The sequence below is a fragment of the Oryctolagus cuniculus genome, chromosome 7, assembly GCF_964237555.1.
Source record: "Oryctolagus cuniculus chromosome 7, mOryCun1.1, whole genome shotgun sequence".
Lineage (NCBI taxonomy): Eukaryota > Metazoa > Chordata > Mammalia > Lagomorpha > Leporidae > Oryctolagus > Oryctolagus cuniculus.
In genome coordinates this window covers 27,270,395-27,291,024 of record NC_091438.1, presented here as the reverse complement: position 1 = coordinate 27,291,024, position 20,630 = coordinate 27,270,395, and the positions used below count along the sequence as shown (strand labels likewise).

General features: G+C 37.4%; 1 protein-coding gene across 8 annotated transcripts; it reads left to right on the top strand.

The window, feature by feature from the left end:
• On the top strand, positions 1–19,925 carry CCDC181 (coiled-coil domain containing 181). 8 transcript variants are annotated; one of them, XM_008264076.4, is made up of 7 exons: positions 1–238; positions 2,854–2,993; positions 6,097–7,044; positions 9,040–9,186; positions 12,334–12,432; positions 16,945–17,099; positions 19,567–19,925. In XM_008264076.4, the coding sequence occupies exons 2-7, from the start codon at positions 2,877–2,879 to the stop codon at positions 19,727–19,729; spliced, it is 1,629 nt and encodes a 542-aa protein (XP_008262298.2). In that variant the 5' UTR covers positions 1–238; positions 2,854–2,876; the 3' UTR covers positions 19,730–19,925. The 8 variants fall into 8 exon arrangements, with proteins under 8 accessions (XP_008262298.2, XP_002715280.2, XP_069932961.1 ...); XM_070076857.1 differs by lacking the exon at positions 1–238 and adding an exon at positions 281–568 and having other exon boundaries at positions 16,948–17,099; XM_017345692.3 differs by lacking the exon at positions 1–238 and adding an exon at positions 282–568.
• The last annotated feature ends 705 nt before the right edge of the window (positions 19,926–20,630 follow it).

The following is a 20,630-nucleotide window of genomic DNA, read 5'->3' as shown; positions in this document are numbered from 1 at the left end:
GCCAGGTGGGGCTAGTGCTGTCGGGGCGTCGTCTGCGCCTGCGCGGGCATACATCGCCCGCGTAGCGAGAGAAGCCCGGATGGAGGACTCAGCGCCGGGCCGTTGCCATGGCAGCCCGGTCCTGGCTGCCGCGGGCGTAGCTGCTGGGGTCTTCCGTGCCTCCTTGTCAGAGCTTAGAAAGAGGAGAGGAGCGCTGCCCCGGCCATCTCTGTGACCCCAGGCGCTGCGTCTCACACAGGCAGGAGGGGATGGAGAGGGCGAGAAGGGAAGGAAGCTGTGGAGATGCCTGTGGTGGGAGAGAGGGTAAAGGGAAAGGCTGGTGGGCAGAGCTGCGAGGAGCCCCTCCGGCCGGGCTCTGCGGGCAGCCTGACGGTGTGTGGAGGAAACCCGCGCAGGGAAGCCCAGACTACATTTTGGTCATAGTCTCAGAGTTCTCGAACGGGGAGGTCATAATTTCTGTGGAGAGGCTGCGGCGTCTCCATTTCGTTGTGGTACCTTGGGATTCTGAGCACAGATTCCAAGGATCACCCAGTGTCTGTGAGATATTGATCGCCTTACGTTGTGACAGGTTGTGCTTTTAAACTATGTAGGATCTCAGTGTTGCAGAATACCGCCGGAAGAATGGGCCAGATGGCCGCATGATATTGAGGATTAATTTTTGCTGAAGTATTTATTTTATATTAAAAGGGTTGTTTTTACATTCAACTCTTAAACATGTTTATAAGAGTGTAAGATAAGAAAGCCAATGAGTTAGGTTAAATTAGTTTTGAGTATTCTGAATTCCGATGAAAGCTGAATTATGTTTGCATGTGGACGTGGCTTCCATTCGCCCTGAAAGGTCTGCAGTCGCCTACCCACGGGGATTTATCAGACGCTCAGAGGAAGGAATTAACTCTGTCTCTCACTACAGATCTGTTAGGGTGGATCTGCCCCCAGCCACTTAACATACATATTCACTCATGTTGCAACTAAAATGTGTAAAGCTCACAGTAATAAAATAGGAAATAAGTATTAGGTGATGTGGTTCGCGTGAGATATTTTTGTCCCAGTGAGTTGACTGTATACCATATGGCCAGTACTCTGGGGATGAAGATTAACCGAAGTGAAGGTGTTGGATATCCTGTGACGCATTTGAAAAAGGCTTAGCAACTTGGTAACAAGAGTTTATGATTTATGTTTGTTTACTTGAGAACCAGTTACGAGGATTTTTTTCTTTTTTTTCTTTCTTAAGTTACAGGAAAAGAATTACACTTCAAATTTGTTGGAACTTCATCTCCTTCTCAGTTACTTCAACCATGGCTTTTTTTTTTCTTTTAAACTATGACATAATGTGGTAAATTAATACCACTTAATATGCTTAACTTATAAATTGTTTTTGTCATATTGAGTCCACGTCTTTGTTTTAAACTTGAGTTCTCACGTGGGTGAAGTTCTTGATAAACAGTAAAGTATATCTACTAAAGACTTCCAGGCAACCTTATTTACAAGTTCAGCAGTATGTTTATTGCAAAATCAAGCGAAGGCACCAAAGTTTCCAAAGAAATCTTCTGACAGTTACATTTAAACATCTTAAAATAATACATTTCAAGTTCCTGGTCTGAAAAGAGAGCCAATAATCCCAATGCTTTTTGACTGTGAAAAATAGTATTGATTGGGTAATTGTTTTGAAATAGAGTGAATTTTAGTTGCACCATTCAAGGTGTCCTTACTTTCAGTTGATAGGGTGTTAGGTAAACACAACAGCCTAAGTGCTTTAGCCCATCTTGTGGCTATGCAGTAGTAAATAAATTCTTCCTAAAGTATTGATTTGGCTTCTCCAGCTCACCTCAATGTGTTACTGTCCTCAACCTCTGATTTAGAAATTATTGAGGCCTTACTTTTGAATTCTTTGAAAGTCTGTATGGTATTTTTAGTTAAAAGAAATAAATATTTAGAATGAATTATAGTCTAATTAATATCTTAGAAATAATAGTTATCCACTTTAATAATTAGATGAATACTTAACAATTTTATTGAGTCAATTTTCTATTCTTCCTTTCATTGTTTTTTATATATACCTTTATTCTACATTTTTATTTATGCTTTTATTTAGCTTTGCCTTGTCTCACAGACTGTTGCAAATACTAAGGGTCTACTTCAAAAATCATTATGGGAATATTATATATATTTATGTGAATATAGTAAGTGTTTAACAAATGTTTGTCAAAATTATATTTTTATATTTATGTGTATATATTGTATATACGCAACATGTACAGTCACATTATAGAAAAAGATGTACATGCTTCATATATTTGTAAAGTTATGCACACAGAAAAATTAGGGCTGGGAACTGACCTTGATTTTGCCATAATTAGAAGCAGTTGTTATGTACTGAAAAGTTCTCAGATCACAAATTATAATTATGCCATATAAAGCACTAGAAGGACTGTGAAACTGGGAATAGGAATTGATATAATCATTTTTGTTTGAACTCAGGATAATTTAATTGGGTGAGATAAACAATTGAGAAAATGTTCTCTAATCTGAAAAAAGAGCTGTAATAGTTGTCAAGGAATGTGAGAAACCCTTCTCTAGATCTTAAATGGTCTTTTTATCCACCTTTTAAAAGTCTCCTTGTAGATAAAATTTTTGGAAATTAGGCTGGGAGGGCGGTGGGAAGGAATGAGAGGATTGTTAGAAATGTCCACCTATGAAAATGTTTTACCATTACAAGTTTTTCTTTCAGGGTATGTACAGAGATATGTTTATTTTGAACATTGCGTGTTTTGTGTTTCTTACCTTTAACATTAGGCTCTACATCCCACCTATAAAGTGTACTTAACATATACCTTATCTTTTAAAATTGTATAGCATTACTCTTTAAGAAACAGAAAATGAATGAAAATAAAGATTTTGATTCAAAAGAAAGTGAAGAATATGAAGATGACTTTGAAAAGGACCTGGAGTGGTTAATTAATGAAAAAGAAAAAAGTGATGTCAGCATAATAGAGGTATATATAAATTGCCAACAGCATGCATGATTGATTACATTAACAAAGTGCTTTGCGGTTCTTGAAGATTTTTATCTATATTATCTCATCTGAATGTCACAAAATTCTTTTAATACATTGGACAATTACCATTATATCCATCTTTGAAATGAAAATCCTGAAGCATAGGGCCAGTAAGGGAGAAAACAGATGATTAATTAGCACTTAATAAACCTAAAATGATAATTATAAAGTTGTAATTTAAATGATATAAATAAACCATAACACCATAATTCATTAACATCAAAGATAAAAACAAATACAGTTAACTTTAAGTTTTTATGAAGTTACATAAAATCATAATATTATACTTTTAATATAAATGAAACAAATTCTAAAAAACATGATCTTTCAGGTAATATTTGAAGCTGCAAGATTGAATTAGATTTTTAGGGGAATGAAAACAAAAAAATAAAGGGCTGAAGGCTTGAGATATCAGAATTTCTAGGGAAAAATGGATTTATTACACATGATCACATAGTGTTTATCAGAGATGTAGAAGGCAAATCCAGAACAGTGAATCAGTTCTTGGATTCTTGTAGGTTCTTTCTCTTTTTACATGTACATGATATATATTTGTGTTTATATATAATATGCATGTGTATGTAGGTGTATGTATATGCATATATATATACATATATGTCAGATTGGTGTAAGGAAGGAATGAAGAAAAAGACTAAGACTGGGCTATAACTAGGTCATTAGGGTTAGTGACCAGAGCAGTTTTCTGGCAGAAGTCAGATTTAAGGGGCTTAAGGAAAGGAAAATGAGGAACTGAAGGCAGCAGACTTTACGTCACAAATTTCTCATTGCTATATCTTGCTTTATTATGCAATAGAGAAGACAAATGGGATGGATAATATTTGAAAAAGGACTTAAAAGTGAGTTTTTTTCTAATGTGGCTTTTAATAAATGGGAGTTTCATGCATCTGAGAAAATGAATCAGAATTAGTAGAGGCAGAGATATCTAGAGTGGTAATTCTGAATCAAGGTATTATAACTAGAAGGGTATGAGATCCAAAGCATAAGGAGATAGAATTTTAAAAGTAACAATGATGATTCATTGTTTCACTCTTATTCATTCAACAAATATTAATTGTCACCTACCAGATGTCAGGGGCTGCCTTAGCTTTTTGAAGTACAGCAAGGATCTAAACAATGTGTTCTGTTCAGTTCTGTACACTCCAGTGAATGATTTTAATAATCTTTTTCTTTGATACTGGTGGTAAAAAGGTATGACAGGGCAAGAGGTAAGAGAAGATCAGGGGCAGATTTATTTGTTAAAAAGCGTATTTTAAAAAGAAAAGAAGTGAAAACCGAAGGAGAATTCATAAGCAGTTACTGTAGGAATCAATCAGAGAATCAAATCAGGCTATAAAAGACAATCGCAATGCTGAGATCTTAATTAAACCATAGTTATTTGGCAGTAATTTTCATGGGTCAGGTTTATTTGCTTATTGAACATCTAACAGTGTTTTGTAAGTTAGGAAATGAACGCTGTCAGAAAAGATGACTTGTGAGCAATTAAAAGGAAAATGTAATTGTAAGGTGTTGCAGAGAGCAGTATGCAGTAGCTCCCATTGAACTGAATTGTCTGAGAAGGAAAGAATTCCGTGTTGGAGAGTAAAGTGTCTGGTAGGTGGAGTACGCAGGTGGAAGAGATAAAAAATGTCTTTAGTTAAAGCAAGGTTTTATGATGCAATATGGGTTATGTGGAATTACATTTTTTTTTAAGATTTATTTATTTATTTGAAAGAGTTACACAGAAAAGGAGAGGGTGAGAGAGAGAGAAAGAAAGAGGTCTTCCATCTGCTGGTTCACTCCCTAATTGGCTGCCATGGCCGGAGCTACGCCGATCCGAAGCCAGGAGCCAGGAACCAGGAGCTTCCTTCAGGTCTCCCACATGGGTGCAGGGACCCAAAGACTTGGGCCATCTTCTACTGCTTTCCCAGGCCATAGCAGAGAGCTGAATTGGAAGTGGAGCAGCTGGGACTCAAACCAGTGCCCATTTGGGATGCTGGCACTGCAGGTGAGGGCTTTACCCCTTACACCAGAGTGTCGGCCCCAGAATTACATTGTTTTTAAAAGAGGAAGACCAAGTTACCTGATGGTGGTTAGTATGGATTATTGTTAATCTCTGAATACAATGGAAGAAGGATAATCTGATCTATGGCTTAAAAACTAACCTGGAATTTTGGTTATTGGCTTTGCAGATCACAGCAGCAGTAATAGTCTGAGGAGATTAATAGAACCTCAAATGATTAGTACTTGACCAAAGGACTCTACCTTGAAATGGTTTTGGGAGAAAGATGTTTTATTTATTATTTATTTAATTATTTATATATTTATTTATTTATTTTGACAGGCAGAGTGGACAGTGAGAGAGAGAGACAGAGAGAAAGGTCTTCCTTTGCTGTTGGTTCACCCTCCAATGGCCGCCGTGGCTGGCGCACTGCGCTGATCTGATGGCAGGAGCCAGGTACTTATCCTGGTCTCCCGTGGGGTGCAGGGCCCAAGCACTTGGGCCATCCTCCACTGCACTCCCTGGCCACAGCAGAGAGCTGGCCTGGAAGAGGGGCAACCGGGACAGAATCAGGCACCCCGGCCGGGACTAGAACCCAGTGTGCCGGCGCCGCAAGGTGGAGGATTAGCCTAGTGAGCTGCAGCGCCGGCCTGGAAGATGATTTTTTAAAAGTACAAGTATTACAAGGAGAAAGTATTTTCTTCTGGATATGTAAAGGGAGGGAAATTTCAGAGGGGGAAGAATATTAAAATCATGTGCTATTTGCAGTTACCTTTTGTTGTATTAACATTAAAATTTTTTAAGAATTGTAGTGCTTAGCATCACCAAATTCAAATTTAGAGCTAAATTTTCCTTGGGCTTTTGTCACATACAGTTCCTCTGGGCTATTCATAAATATGAGCAAAATATGAGCACTTAGATTTTGTTATTTTAAATTAAGTTACATTAATAGGAAAATTCATTCTGTACAGTCCACATACAAATGAACTAAGAGTCTCAGTTTTGTTGAAAAACAGAATTTCATCCTTTTTTTTTTGGTAGATGGCTTATGAGAAGGAAGAAAATGTTATCCAAGAATTAAAAAAGAATGAAACAGAAATAGAACACACTGAACAGGCTTCTGATTATGACAAATCTTTGAAGGCTGAAGCTTCACTAAGAAGAAATGACTTCATTTCTGTACCAAGTAGTCAACCTTTAGATCCAATATCAGATACAGATAGTGAAAACTCTTTCCAAGAATCCAAATTAGAAAGCCAGAAAGATCTGGAGGAGGAAGAGGATGAGGAAGTAAGGAGATATATAATGGAGAAAATTATACAAGCTAACAAAATTCTACAGAGTCAACCTGTGAATGATAAAAGGGAGAGAAAACTTAAGTTCAAAGACAAATTAGTTGATCTGGAAGTTCCCCCACTGGAAGAAACTGATAATTACAAAAATTATTTTGAAAATGAAAGTAATATGTATGGAAAACTATCACAGTTATGTATTTCCAGTGAACTTGGACAAGAAAATGTGCTCTTGTCAATTACTGATGGAAGCTGTGAAGAAAACAAGGATAGGAAGATACTGGTAGAGAGAGATGGAAAATTTGAACTTCTGAATTTACAAGACATTGAGAGTCAGGGATTTTTGCCCCCCATTAATAATGTTATGAATACAGACAATGAACCTCAGCAGTTGTCACTCAGATCCTCCAACTCATCTGTCAGTGGTGCCAAGAAAGAAGAGTCTCCAGTGGCCAGTCATGCTATCACTCACTCATCAGCAGGAGAGCCAGTAGCTTATATCCCTCAGCCACCACCCAACCCCAACACTCGCCCAGGCTCTGTTGCCTACTCAGATCGCAGTAAAGGGAGTTGGAGATCTAATAACAGGACACAGTCTGCAAATATATCTCCAGTGACCTCAACATACTGTCTTTCCCCTCGACAGAAAGAACTGCAAAAACTGCTGGAACAAAAGCGAGAAAAGCTAAGGAGAGAGGTAAGAACATAAGTGGACACTGGTATTGAAAGTAGAGTATGTTTTCATGTGTTGCAGATGCATTTAGAATCAAGATGATTGTTCAGAGTACTGGAGATTCTTGCTTGCTTTATTTTTCTATTGTTGGGTTGTTAAGAATGTGTATTTATGGAACAAACACTGTAATTACATAGCCTTTTTGTTAAGGATCACATAGTAGAATGATCTGGAAGAGCTAGAGCAGATGTCAGTGATTACTTCATCTGATCTTTTCACTTTAAAGATAAAACTCAGTAAAGTCATGTGACTGCTGACAGTGGTCCAACAGTGGGTGAAACTCAAATGTCAGAGGAAAAATGAGAGCACAAGGTTGTTAGGATGTAGAAGGTGACAGGTAGACTAATTCTCTTGTGTGTGTGCTTGATCTATCTTCAATATCTGCAATTCCTTGACTTCAGGGGTTTTTTATGTTAGAAAATAGCCTAATATTCTTAATGGAATATCTCCAAAATCCAATATGAAATCCCAAATTACATTTTCATTTAAATTTAATTTTATAAATGAAAATTTCAGGTACTTAAATGAATGAGTTTTATCTCAATTACCTGTATCAGTGCCTCAATTCTCTGTTTTATTGGATTCCTAATGGTATTAAGGTGAATCGAACATAATGCTTAACAATAAATGCCAAACCTTAGAAGAATCACAGCTTGATAGAACTTTACAATTAGAAGAGACCTTGGGGATCATTTTGCAGATAAAAATAACTATAGTCTTGAAATTTTAACTGACTTTACCAAACTTGGTCAATTTGTTAGTGAGATTTTGGAATCAAAATTTCAGTTTCTTGCATCCACTGAGAAATGGTATGTTTTCCATTTTAGATGGGAGATTATCAGGGAAATTTCTGACATTTAATTTAAGAGTTCATATTAGCAGAAAAAGATGAAAAGTGAAGTTGTAAGACTGTGTAACTGATCACATACTCAGGCAGGAATCTGGCAGTGTTTATGCTTTGTTTAGAGCTTTTCTCACTTAGCCACTAAAATCTAAACTGTCACAGTCAAACTCACTATATTTGGCTCTGGTATAAAACAGTCCTTAAGAGCATCAGAACTTTTTGATTATACAAAATTTGTGAGAATGACTGAAATATGTTTTTGCAAAATTATTCAGCAGATTTCATGTAAATTTTAGTGGCTTTTTACTAGTCTTTAAATAGTGTGAATGATGGACAGTCCTGTTTTTGTCTTGATTCTGTTTTCTCGGTGTCACACCCCCTTTGTTCTGAATTATATTTTTGTTGTGACAGGATTCTCATAATTAAATATCCTTTGGCTCAAGCCGTGGTCTTTTAAGTGCTAAGTTGTTTTTTTTTTATTTATTTATTTTTTTTGACAGGCAGAGTGGACAGTGAGAGAGAGAGACAGAAAGAGAAAGGTCTTCCTTTTGCCATTGGCTCACCCTCCAATGGCCGCCGTGGCCGGCGCACTGCGCTGATCCGAAGGCAGGAGCCAGGTGCTTATCCTGGTCTCCCATGTGAGTGCAGGGCCCAAGGACTTGGGCCATCCTCCACTGCACTCCCTGGCCACAGCAGAGAGCTGGAAGAGGGGCAACCGGGCCAGAATCAGGCGCCCCGACTGGGACTAGAACCCAGTGTGCCAGTGCCGCAGGCGGAGGATTAGCCTATTGAGCCGCGGCGCTGGCCTAAGTGTTAAGACTTTTTAACATTTTTTAGTTAATTTAGGGAAAAGCTTTGCTTTTCTGTATAATATACCTAAATGTTCCCTTTGGAAAGATAATTCCCTTATACTGTATGTATTTGTGCAAGGCTTCGAAAATATTTTTTCCAATATAAAGTAAATGTGTAAATAAATGTAAAATTTAATCTTTAATAAACATTTTATATGTGAATAATACATTAGGGCTTGGAAATATGTCTCTCTATCCTGATAATTCATGTAACTCATATACTTACTTATATTACATTAAGATTTTTCATGTTCTTTGCACTAGGAAGAACAACGGAAAATAGAAGAAGAGAAAGAAAGGAAAAAAGAGAATGATGTAGTATTTAAAGCATGGTTGCAAAAGAAAAGAGAGCAGGTTCTAGAAATGAGGAGAATTCAACGAGCAAAACAAATTGAAGACATGAACAGTAGAGTAAGTAAAACTTTATGGAAATAACCTCATGCAGATGTTACTTGAACTTATTTACAGGAGGGAGTTTGAATATCAGTAAGAACCTGTGGAAAGAGTAAAGTGGTTCACAGACTACCCCTGTGAAATATTTAACATGCAGGTAGTGTTACAATTAAGTTCTACACTTGATCCTAGCCAAAAGGCTGAGAAGTGATGAAATTAAGTTCTAAGTAAGCTTGTACAAATAAAAGGATTCATGTCTTCAACCTCATAGCACAGAAAATAGAAAACTACTAACTCAATTTTCAAGATCAATAACTTTGATATTCAAATAAGATGAAGATATATACACACACACAGCACATCACAAAACCTATAGACTGATCCACTTAGGAATAGACTTATAGAAAGCTTACATAAAAGCTAACAAATTAAAGACACCAAATTATTTAGTTTTTTAAAAATTTGAGAAACAGAAAATTCAAGAGGGAGTGTGTTAATCCATATCCTCATTACTTAAAAATATATGTATAAAATAAAAATTGAAAATTCAATCCTCAGCTTTTCTAGATTCATCTCCCGTTGATAACCATTTTTAGAAACATGGTACAAACTGTCCCATTTTATTATGTAATTTCCCTCTTCAATTACTTAATCTCGGACATCTTCCTAGGCCATTACATTTAGATCTCTGTCTTCTTACTAGATGGTGTTCCACTGTTCATTTATTAAACCATTCCACATTTGTGGACATTACCCTTACTCCCAAATGTGGGCCCTTTGGGGTTGTAATTGGATATTAAGGCACTCAATGAGGTATCTTCCCTCTGGTTGAGCCTGAACTGTAATGTCTCTCAGAACTGTGCAACCTCTGCTATCTTCATTGTTTGCAGCAGCTTCTCTTTGCTACTCCCTGTAGGACCTCACTCTACACATGCACAGATCAGTTCTTGCCAAGGCCAAAGGGAAATTCTGTAGAGATTTATAGAGATTGATTCTGGATGACTCCTTCCTTTCCAGTACCCTATGCTCAGAATACAGCTATCCTAACATTCCCAAACTCCTGGCTCTGTTTCATGAGCCCAGTGAAACTACTAATTGCTATATGATATGGCTTCCTCTACCTACACTATGGTCAGGAAAGTGCCACCACATAGAGAGAAAGGGTGAGTATTAGGCTTATATCATGTATTTTTATTTCTCTCAGCAAACACAGATGCCATGAATATATATATGAAATTTGGTTAAAATAGCTGATTAGGCAGAAGGAGAAGTTTGATACCAATCATTCATCATGACTGGATGCAAAGTTACCACTTCAAAGTTTTTGTTCTTTTTTTGTTATAATCCAAGAATTTAATATAGTTATAATTATTTTTATAATATTTAATCTATATTCTGTATTCACTCCTAACTTCTTTCTATCTTGGTTCTCCCACTTACTATTGCTATTACCTGTGTAGTGATTTTGATGATACACTTTTAAATTCTGCTTTAACTTACCTTAAATTTTAAAAATTGATACTCTTTAATCTTTATTCAACTAATATAACAAAAAAAGAGATTCTATTCCTCCTTGGGATTATTCTCCTTGGGATAATCTCAGATTATCATTCCCATAATTTTATTTATTTATCAATTTTTAAAAATTTTCATTTTATTTGAAAGGTAGACAAAGAGAGAGACACAGAGAGATCTTCCATCTGCTGGTCTACTCTTGAAATACCTATCCTCAACAGTCAGGGATGGGCTAGGCTGAAGCCAGGAACCTGAATTCAATCTGGATCTCCTATGTGACAAGGACCAAAGTATTTTAGCTACCAACTGCTGCTTCTCAGGGCATTAGCAAGAAGGTGAATTCTAAATACAGGAGCCAGAAAATGCACTAGGTACTCCCTTAAGTGATACGGGCATCCTAAGCAGTGTCATAACTACTGTGTTAAACATCTACCCATTCCCATCATTTTAAATTAAAAAAAAATATAATCCTTGCAAGTAATATCTTAAAAATACACAGAGTATTTTTATTTTTTTAACTTTTATTTAATGAATATAAATTTCCAAAGTACAGCTTATGGATTACAATGGCTTCCCCCCAATAATGTCTCTCCCACCCGCAACCCTCCCCTTTCCCACTCCCTCTCTCCTTCCATTCACATCAAGATTCATTTTCGATTCTCTTTATATACAGAAGATCAGTTTAGCATACATTAAGTAAAGATTTCAACAGTTTGCTCCCACACAGGAACATAAAGTGAAAAATACTGTTTGAGTACTAGTTATAGCATTAAATCTCAATGTACAGCACACTAAGGACAAAGATCCTACATGAGGAGTAAGTGCACAGTGACTCCTGTTGTTGACTTAACAAATTGATACTCTTGTTTATGGCCTCAGTAATCACCCTAGGCTCTTGTCATGAGCTGCCAAGGCTATGGAAGCCCCCTGAGTTCACTGACTCTGATCATATTTAGACAAGGCCATGGTCAAAGTGGAAGTTCTCTCCTCCCTTCAGAGAAAGGTACCTCTTTCTTTGATGACCTGTTCTTTCCACTGGGATCTCACTCGTGGAGATCTTTCATTTAGGTGTTTTTTTTTTCCCCAGAGTGTCTTGGCTTTCCATGCCTGAAATACCACAGAGTATTTTTAAATAAATAATACAAACATATGTTCAAAGGTCAGAAAGTTCAAAGAATTATTCTGCAATCCCTCAGCCAGTAAATCCGTCTATTCCAGTGACAACCAGTACTATTAGGTTTTTGTGATACTTTTCAGTAATATTATATATATATGTATATATATACATAGTTTTATATATTTAAATAAACATGTACACAGAATCATACTGCACACACTAATACATACTTTCATTTTTTTACTGAATGTATCTTAGAGATCATTTAATGTTAGTATGTAGATGGAACTTTTTAATATTTACCTAGTGTTCCATCATATGGACAGATCACAGCTCATTTAATCATCCCTCTTTTTATTGCATTAGAGCTTTTTTAATGTTTTGGTATTACAAAAATACTACAGTAAATATCTTTGCTTATATGTTAGTTTACAAATAGAAAATTTTTAATAGAGGATACATTTGAGGAGATAGAATTGCTGGGTAATTCCTTTTTAAGATTTTGATGGATATTGCAAAATTGCTTTCCGTAGATGTGCCACTTAATACTATCAACAGTGTTTGAGAGTTCCTGCACCTGCACCCTCATTAAGAAGTGTCCTTTCAAATGTTTTTGTATCTTTACCAATCCGGTAGGTAGGAAATGCTGTCTGATTATAGTATTGATAAGAGTGAGATTGACATCTATGAATTGTTTAAATGTTTGTTTTCATGGAAAAATCTGTTGCCAACTTTTTAATTAGGAATATTGGTCCTTACGTTTTCAATCTATAGGAGCCCCTTATGCATTGAATAAACTAACTTTTTGAGAGATTAGCTACATTGCTATTTCCTTTTGTCTTAGTATTTTTTCCGTGCAGTGCAGAAATGTTTGGTTTTATATGGCTGAATTCCAAAATCCATAAAGAGAAAACCTGGAATAAAAACCAGTCACTTAAAGCACAACATTCACCCTGCTTTCAGACTTTGAAGCAATTCTGTTGGTTCTTCTTTCAAAGCATATCCAGAATTCTGCTATCCTAGTTCAAACCACCATTTTTGGTTGCCTGGACTATTACAAAAGCTAATGAGTAGTCCCCCTTCTGCCTTGAATCTTCTTTATCTAGTCTGTTTTCTACATAGCAGACAGAGTGATCCTTTTAAAGTACAGCATAAATTTTGTCACTTATACTTAGAAAGCTTTAGAGGATCATTTCAAAATGAAACCCCAGATCCCTACCGTGGCCCACAAGGTTGTCTATTACCCAATCTTCTCTGACTTCATCTCCTATTACTCATTAGTCACTTTTCCACAGCTTCACTTTGACTTCTTTGCTATTTATTCAAAATGTCAAGTCAGCTCCATTGCCTTTATGGTTAACACTACTTGAAATTCTTTTCTCCAGCTATCCCATCATTCGCTCCTTCACTTTCTGTTTACATGTCACCCTTTCTCCTCAGCTTCTCCTTTTCCTCTCCTTCCTATATTTTTCTTGAGAATACACTGCATGACTCAATCAATCATCAGTTTTTTTCCCTGTGTAGGAAAAACTGCCTAATAAATTCCCTGTGGAACTGCTCTGTATTCATGCTCTCCAAAGCAGGTGCCATTAGTTACATATGGTTGTTACGCACATGAAGTGTAGCTAGGGTGACTGAGGTGTACCAAATTTTCTACCTTATGTAATTTAAATAGTCAGTAGCTACTCCACTGTATAGCACAAACCTAGAATGTTCACTGATGCAACCCAGTGCCTATGTTACAGCTGTGAAGTAAATGCTTTATAAATATCTGTTTAGTGAACGAAAGAGCAGGGATACTCACCAATCTGTTTGTCCCTGAATCCTGACTCCTTTGATCCATAATTCCAGACTGTATACTTTTCATTCATAGCCAGACATTCCCAGACATTCTAGATGTTCAACAATGATCTTTCAGATCCAGGGGTCCTCTCCACAAAGTTCATTTGTGTAACATAGATCCTGAATTACTTAAATCCCATAAATTAGACTGGAGCACACTTGGCTAAATGGATTACAGATAAGGGAAATGCAAGATGTCTATCAAAGAACTCTTCTTTAGGGAAAGCATTAAGTGAATGTAGCCTTTCCTTTTATGTTCTAGTTAGGTATCTACATAATAAATCATACTTCTCCCAAGGCTAAACAGCCCCACCCCTGCCCCTTTCCACTCCTTTATTTCCCATAACACGAGCTTGTTCAACTTTCCTAAAGGTGGTATCAATCATCATGGTTGTGAGATCATGAAATAGCCTTTTTTATTGTGTCAAAATCCTTATGGCAGTTACCTTTATAAGAAAAGTCTTATGGTTCAAAATCCTTATGGCTGTGCTCCATAATAACAGCTAAAATTTTGAAGACAAACTTGGCAGTTAAGTAGCTTCTGACAGATGCTCTTAAACCTAAACACAAAGTTTGAAATTAAGAGAAAGGATAGATAACACAGTGCTGCAATGTTTGCAAACTGTATTCCCCTGAGCTCCTTCTTGAACTGCTACAAATTCTCAATTCTGTACTGTCTATCCCCCACCTTCCTTCAGTTTTTTTTTTTTTTTTTTTTTTTTTTTTTTTTAACAAGCAGAGTGGACAGTGAGAGAGAGAGACAGAGAGAAAGGTCTTCCTTTGCCATTGGTTCACCTTCCAGTGGCCGCTGCGGCCGGCGCGCTGCGCTGATCCGAAGCCAGGAGCCAGGTGCTTCTCCTGGTCTCCCATGCAGGTGCAGGGCCCAAGGACTTGGGCCATCCTCCACTGCACTCCTGGGCCACAGCAGAGAGCTGGCCTGGAAGAGGAACAACCTGGACAGAATCCGGTGCCCCGACCGGGACTAGAACCCGGTATGCCGGTGCCGCTAGGTGGAGGATTAGCCTATTGAGCCGCGGTGCCGGCCCCTTCAGTTTTTTGTTTGATGTGTTTGTGCAAAATTATTTTTAAAGGAATTTATTAATACTTTAGATTCTCTGGGTCACAGAGAATTCTCATCTTTCTAATATGTTTTCTTTAAAGATTTATTTATTTATTTTGAAAAGGCAGTGAGAGAGAGAGAGAGAGAGAGAAATCTTCCATCCCCTGGTTTACTCCCCACATGGCTGCAACAGCCAGGGAAGGACCAGGCCAAAGCTAGAATCCAGGAGCCTCCTCCAGGTCTCCCACAAGGGTGCAGGGGCCCAAACACTTGGGCCATCCTCTGCTTTTCCAGGCACATTAGCAGGGAGCTGGATTTGAAGCGGAGCAGCTGGGACCAGAAACAGTGTCCATATTAGAATGCTGGCATAACAGGTGGTGGCTTTACCAGTTATGCCACAATGCTGGCACCCATTCTCATGATAATGTGATATTAATACAAAGAGAACAGATTCAATATAGTATATGTATAAAATTCTAAGAATGTAATAATACTCCCCCTTTCCCCTCACTTCTTCTCCCTCTCTCTTTCCCTACCCACTCCCTCCCTCCCTCCTTCCTTCCTTCCACTTCCTCCCTCCCTCCTTCCTTCCTTCCTTCCTTCCTTCCTTCCTTCCTTCCTTCCTTCCTCTTAGTTTTTGAGATAACATTTTCAGCTTAGATTATAGTCAAAGGATTAATGCTGCACTAAATAAAGTGTTCAACAAGTAAAAATTAAAAAGACTGTAGTTCAGCAAGAATATAGTCAAGGACTATAAATAATAATCAAATGAAGATACATCCATTTCATTCATATACATTCAATTTTTGAAAACTCACAGATCATCGTAACTATAGTAGTATATCTGTCTATCCATCCATCTATAAACTACCACAAATAAGAGAAAATGTGATACTTTCTTTTTGGGTCTGGCTTATTTCACTTAGCATATGATGATCTATGCATACATTTGTTGCAAAAGTCAGAATTTCATTCTTTGTAAAAGGCTGAGTAGTATTCCTTCCTAATATATACCACATCCTCTTTATCCAGTCATCAGCTGATGGACCTGTAGGTTGGTTCCATATCTTAGCTATTGTGAATTGAGCTGTTATAAACATGGGACTGCAGGTACTTTTTCATATGCTGCCTGCTTTCATTTCCTTTGGGTGTTTCCCCAGGAGTGGGATAGCTGAGCTCTGTCCTGAGCATGAGCAGAACTTTTAAGATCCACAGTCAGACCAACACATGCAGGAACCCAGCCATAACTCATGTCCTTCTCAGGTCTCTACCTGTGCCCAGCAGTCTCACAGTCGCAGGGTGAAGGGGTTCTGCTCTCCACCCTGCAAGCTGCACTGTTCCAGCACAAGATGCCCACCATTTCACAGGTCAGAATAGAGATGACTGCAGCTCTACTTCAGCAAACTGAGCCTGACACTTTGGTGGGAGGAGGGGAGAGAAGCAATGTGGTCTCCCTTCATGGAGTAATATAGCCGCTCAGCATCCCGCCCTCTCCCCACCCTGACCTGTTAACCAAGCTGGACCCAAAGCCAGTTAGGACCATGGAATTCTCCCTCAGTCAAAGCTGCCCACTGTTGTAGGCTGTGGCAGCCTCCTCTCACCTTGCCTGGGAAGCTGGTACTTCCCAGCCAGGTGCCAGCTGTGAATATGCATGAGTTGCTGGTGTTGTTTGACAAGCGACCAGTGACCCAGTGACCGGTGACTGTGTCTGTTCTCTCTCACTGCTCCTCAGAGTGTTTGTCCTGTTGTGTCTGTTCTTCAGTGGAAATCTCTCTCCATCTGTCCCCTGGGAACTTGCATTTCTTTGTTTTTATGGAATCTCTCCATGGGCTGAAGTCAGTTTGAGTTTTCCCTATTCAACCATCTTGTATCTCCCCATGCAAAATTATTTTATTTGACAAATAGCTCAACTTTGACGTTTGAAAACCGCTTCTTCAAGACTTTTTCATTTACTAATTATCTCATCAATTAATTAATTAATATTACTGGAAGACTTATGAAAGAAACCAGATGCCAGTGAGTTCAGCGTTGGATTTTTGGATAGAAGTGTATGTAATCAGTATCCCTGATTCAAGAGTGATGCATTTGGTTTGAATACTATGAGTTTAGGTAATGAAGTTGGCAATGTTATGAAAAATTAATGCATGGGACATGTATTCTATTGGGTCTCATAGGCCCCTATGAGGGCCTTGCAAATAAGTTTTGGTTTATCTAAGTTAAGCAAAACTTGTTTTCTAATTAGCAGGAGAACAGAGATCCACAACAAGCTTTTCGGCTATGGCTTAAAAAAAAACATGAAGAGCAGATGAAAGAAAGAAAGACAGAAGAGCTGAGAAAGCAAGAGGAATGCTTATTCTTTCTTAAAGGAACAGAAGGCCGTGAGAAGGCCTTTAAACAGTAAGTTAAAAGCAGAGCATTTTTCAAACCCTTCCTTAAAGTCATTTTAGAAAGTTTTATCACCAAAAAGGGTTGGAAAAAAATACTACATATTTTATCTCTTTCAGTATATATCTGTTGAATTTCAAATGCATGCTTTTCAAAAGGTGTAATTCATTTATTTATTTTAATTTATTTGAAAGATTTATAGAGAGAGAGAGAGAAGGAGAGACAGAGAGAAAGGTCTTCCATCTGCTGGTTCACTCCTGAAATTGCCACATGGCCAGTTCTGGGCCAGGCCGAAGCCAGGAGACAGAAGCTTCTTATTCCAGGTCTCCCACATGGGTACAGGGGCCCATGCACTTGGGTCATCCTCCTCAGCTTTCCCATGTGCATTAGCAGGGAGCTGGATAGGAAGTGGAGCATCCAGGATTAGCACTGGCACCCATATGGGATGTTGGTGTCACAGGCAGCAGCTTTCCCCACTAGGCCACAATGCCAGCCCCCAAAATGTTTAATCCTTTAACTTCATAGCTTACATTTCTATCTATACCATTCTTCCTTCAAGTTAATTTTCAATGTTAAAATTATTTCTTATGACACCCATGTGATAGCCTTTGATACCTTATCATTTAATTTACTGTTTAGTTATTTCTTACAGAAATAGAACTAAGACCTGTTATGGTTTTTCCTATATATCCCTCAGAAAATCTGAATAAAGAGTTGTATTTGCCAATACATGTTTTTCTGTAAGGAAAAGGAGGTGGGCTGGGGAGGAGAATCTGTATAGAAAGTGAAAAAGGAATATTGGTGCATACTTTGGTAATTTGATTTAAAATTGAACATTTTTTCCAGTTATCTGGGTAAGACTGCATTACCTTGCTAACTCTTGAGAATTTAGAACTGCTTCATAATTTTGCTAGCAGGCCTTGGGGCCAGTGGTCAGAGTGAATACTCAGTCCTATTGTTTGGAATTCATTCTTCCATTCCTCCCTCCCTCTCTTCCTCTCTTATTCTCTTTCTCCTTTCCTCCCATTCAACCTTCTCTTCCTTCTTCCTTCATTTCTTTTCTTTATGTCTCTTAAATAAACTAAAACCTTTTATAACATAAACAGTAAACGTGCATGATGGAAATTGAAGAACTTAAGATCACATTTTCATTATCCCAAAATTATGACTGCTAGTACCAGAGAGAATGTTTTCTATATGTATTTTACATATATTTATAATTTTAAAGTATAAATTGAGGGGCTGCTGTTGTGGCATAGCATATTGGGCTGCTGCCTGCAGTGCTGGTTCGAGACCCAGCTGTTCCACTATCCAGCTCCCCACCAATGTGCCTGGGAAAGCAGTAAAAGATAGATGGCCCAAGCTCCTGGTTCCTGGCTTCGGCCTGGCCCAGCCTTGGCCGTTGTGGCCACCTGGGGGGTAAACCAGTAGATGGAAGATCTCTGTGTCTCCCTCTCTCTGTGACTCTGCCTTTCAAATATATATATATATATATGTATATAAATTAAGATCATATTGTATGTACTGTACTGCAATCTGATTATTTTCATTAATGTTCTGAATCTAATATACAACCCATTTGCATTTTTATCCCTCACTAACCTATAAATGACTTTATTTAAGCTAGTATCTAATTCAGGAACATAAAGCATTCTGACGTTTCTTAAATCTATGCTATTCTAATGAAGTTATTTGTTTATATATGAAGAAATCCTTATATTTATGTGTATAAGTACACACACATATATATGAATACCAGATTATGGGTGTATTCAATTATTTTTATGTAATTTTAATTAAGAAAGCTTAATTTGTATGACTTTGTAGATTGTGAACTGTTCCTTTGATATTTTCGTGCTTTAGGGCTATTTTTCCATTTAAAGGAAGAACTATTGTATGAACTGAGGAACAAGAGATCTATAATTTCCCTACTGGGAAGAATAAGGCAGCATATCTGCATCCTAGTTTTCTTTTTCATTTTTTTCATTCTTTATTTTTGAGATAACATGCTCTTAATTTACATTATAGTAAAAGGCTTAATGCTCCACTCAATACATGCTAGCATTCTTAACCTGGGTAACTAAAGTTTTAGAATATAGCTAGTTGCAAAGGATTTGTTATTTGGAATGTATAGTTGTTTAAAAAAGCACATTTCCAAAAAAAGACAGGACCCACAGTACATGTAAAATCCTGCATTTATTACGAAAATGTCAATTGAATTGGCAATTTCACCATACAGTAAGCTTAATTTCAAGCATTTGATCCTAGATACAACTATACTTTCTTGTAAAAGCCTGAGATTTCTCACCTGGAAATACTGTCACAATATAAATTATCAAAATACTAACTGAGAAATATGACAGTATTTCTATGTGAGAAATATCAATTTCCTTTAATTGTCTATAGACAGCTAAACATATAAGTAGCATAAAAAGTATATTCAGGTTGATACTGCATCTGATTATTCTTCTTCCTGCAGATGGCTAAGAAGGAAACGGATAGAAAAAATAGCAGAGCAACAAGCAGTCAAAGAAAGAACTAGACAGCTCCGCCTAGAAGCAAAGCGTTCTAGACAATTACAGAACCACCTGTATAGTATGTCAGAAGCCAAATCTTTTCGTTTTACTGATCATTACAACTGAAGGTATCTATCTATGAAACAGTTCATGTGGCAGCTGCTATCATCAGGATTTTGTATATCATTTCTTATGGCCTAAGTGCTTTGGTCATACTCTAAATTATGGAAATGATATTTATCTTTTGGTGTTGACAGTGAATTTATGGCTTTTAAGAAACTCTAGAACAAAAAAATAAACATGTCATTTTACAGTGTTGGAATGTGTTGTGCCATCTCTTAGTCTGTGCAACCAACTGGACAACAAATGATCTCTCTGTTCTACTTCTGAATTATTGTATTAAGATTTCTACCTAGAAAGAACATAAGAAAGGGACAGATTTCCATTGATAGTTCCTATTATCACAGCAGTTGCAGCAGAACATTTCATAAGGCAAGAGGAATGACTTCTTAAACAAGCCTGGTTCAAAGCCTTATACAAAGTCCTGTTTGTATCAACTTTGAATTCAAATAGATGTGGCAAGCTAACCAATAGAATACGCATAATTCTACCTGTTAGTATGAAAGAGAGGAGAGAAATATGAACAGGTATACAAGTTACTATTTTAGGTATGTTACAAAATTAGCCAAGTTTTATTGAGAGTTTATAATGTGCCTGGTATGATTGTAAATAGTTTGCATAAATAATATAATCATAAGACTACACTATTAATCTTGGTTTGTACTTGAGGAAACTAGTATATGATTAAAGGTGCAAGCAGTTCATTTACATAGACTCTGATCTGTATGGTTGCAGGATCCATTGTTTTAGTTATATTATAAAGCTTAACTACCTTGGTAGAAATATATGAAGGTAGTTAAGGAATCCAGTGTGTGTAAATACTCCCTTTGTTATGCCTAGCAGCATGCAGTGGGTAGAGATCAAAGATAAACAGACAGTGTGATGGAGGGTAGAGTCACTGTGAGAG

What these genes read in the sequence shown, in the direction of transcription:
- CCDC181 (XM_008264076.4), top strand. Translation starts at nt 2,877, where the DNA reads ATGAATGAAAATAAAGATTTTGATTCAAAAGAAAGTGAAGAATATGAA. An exon ending in GTGATGTCAGCATAATAGAG is followed by an intron (nt 2,994 to 6,096) that starts GTATATATAAAT and finishes TTTTTTTGGTAG; the next exon opens with ATGGCTTATGAGAAGGAAGA. An exon ending in GAGAAAAGCTAAGGAGAGAG is followed by an intron (nt 7,045 to 9,039) that starts GTAAGAACATAA and finishes TCTTTGCACTAG; the next exon opens with GAAGAACAACGGAAAATAGA.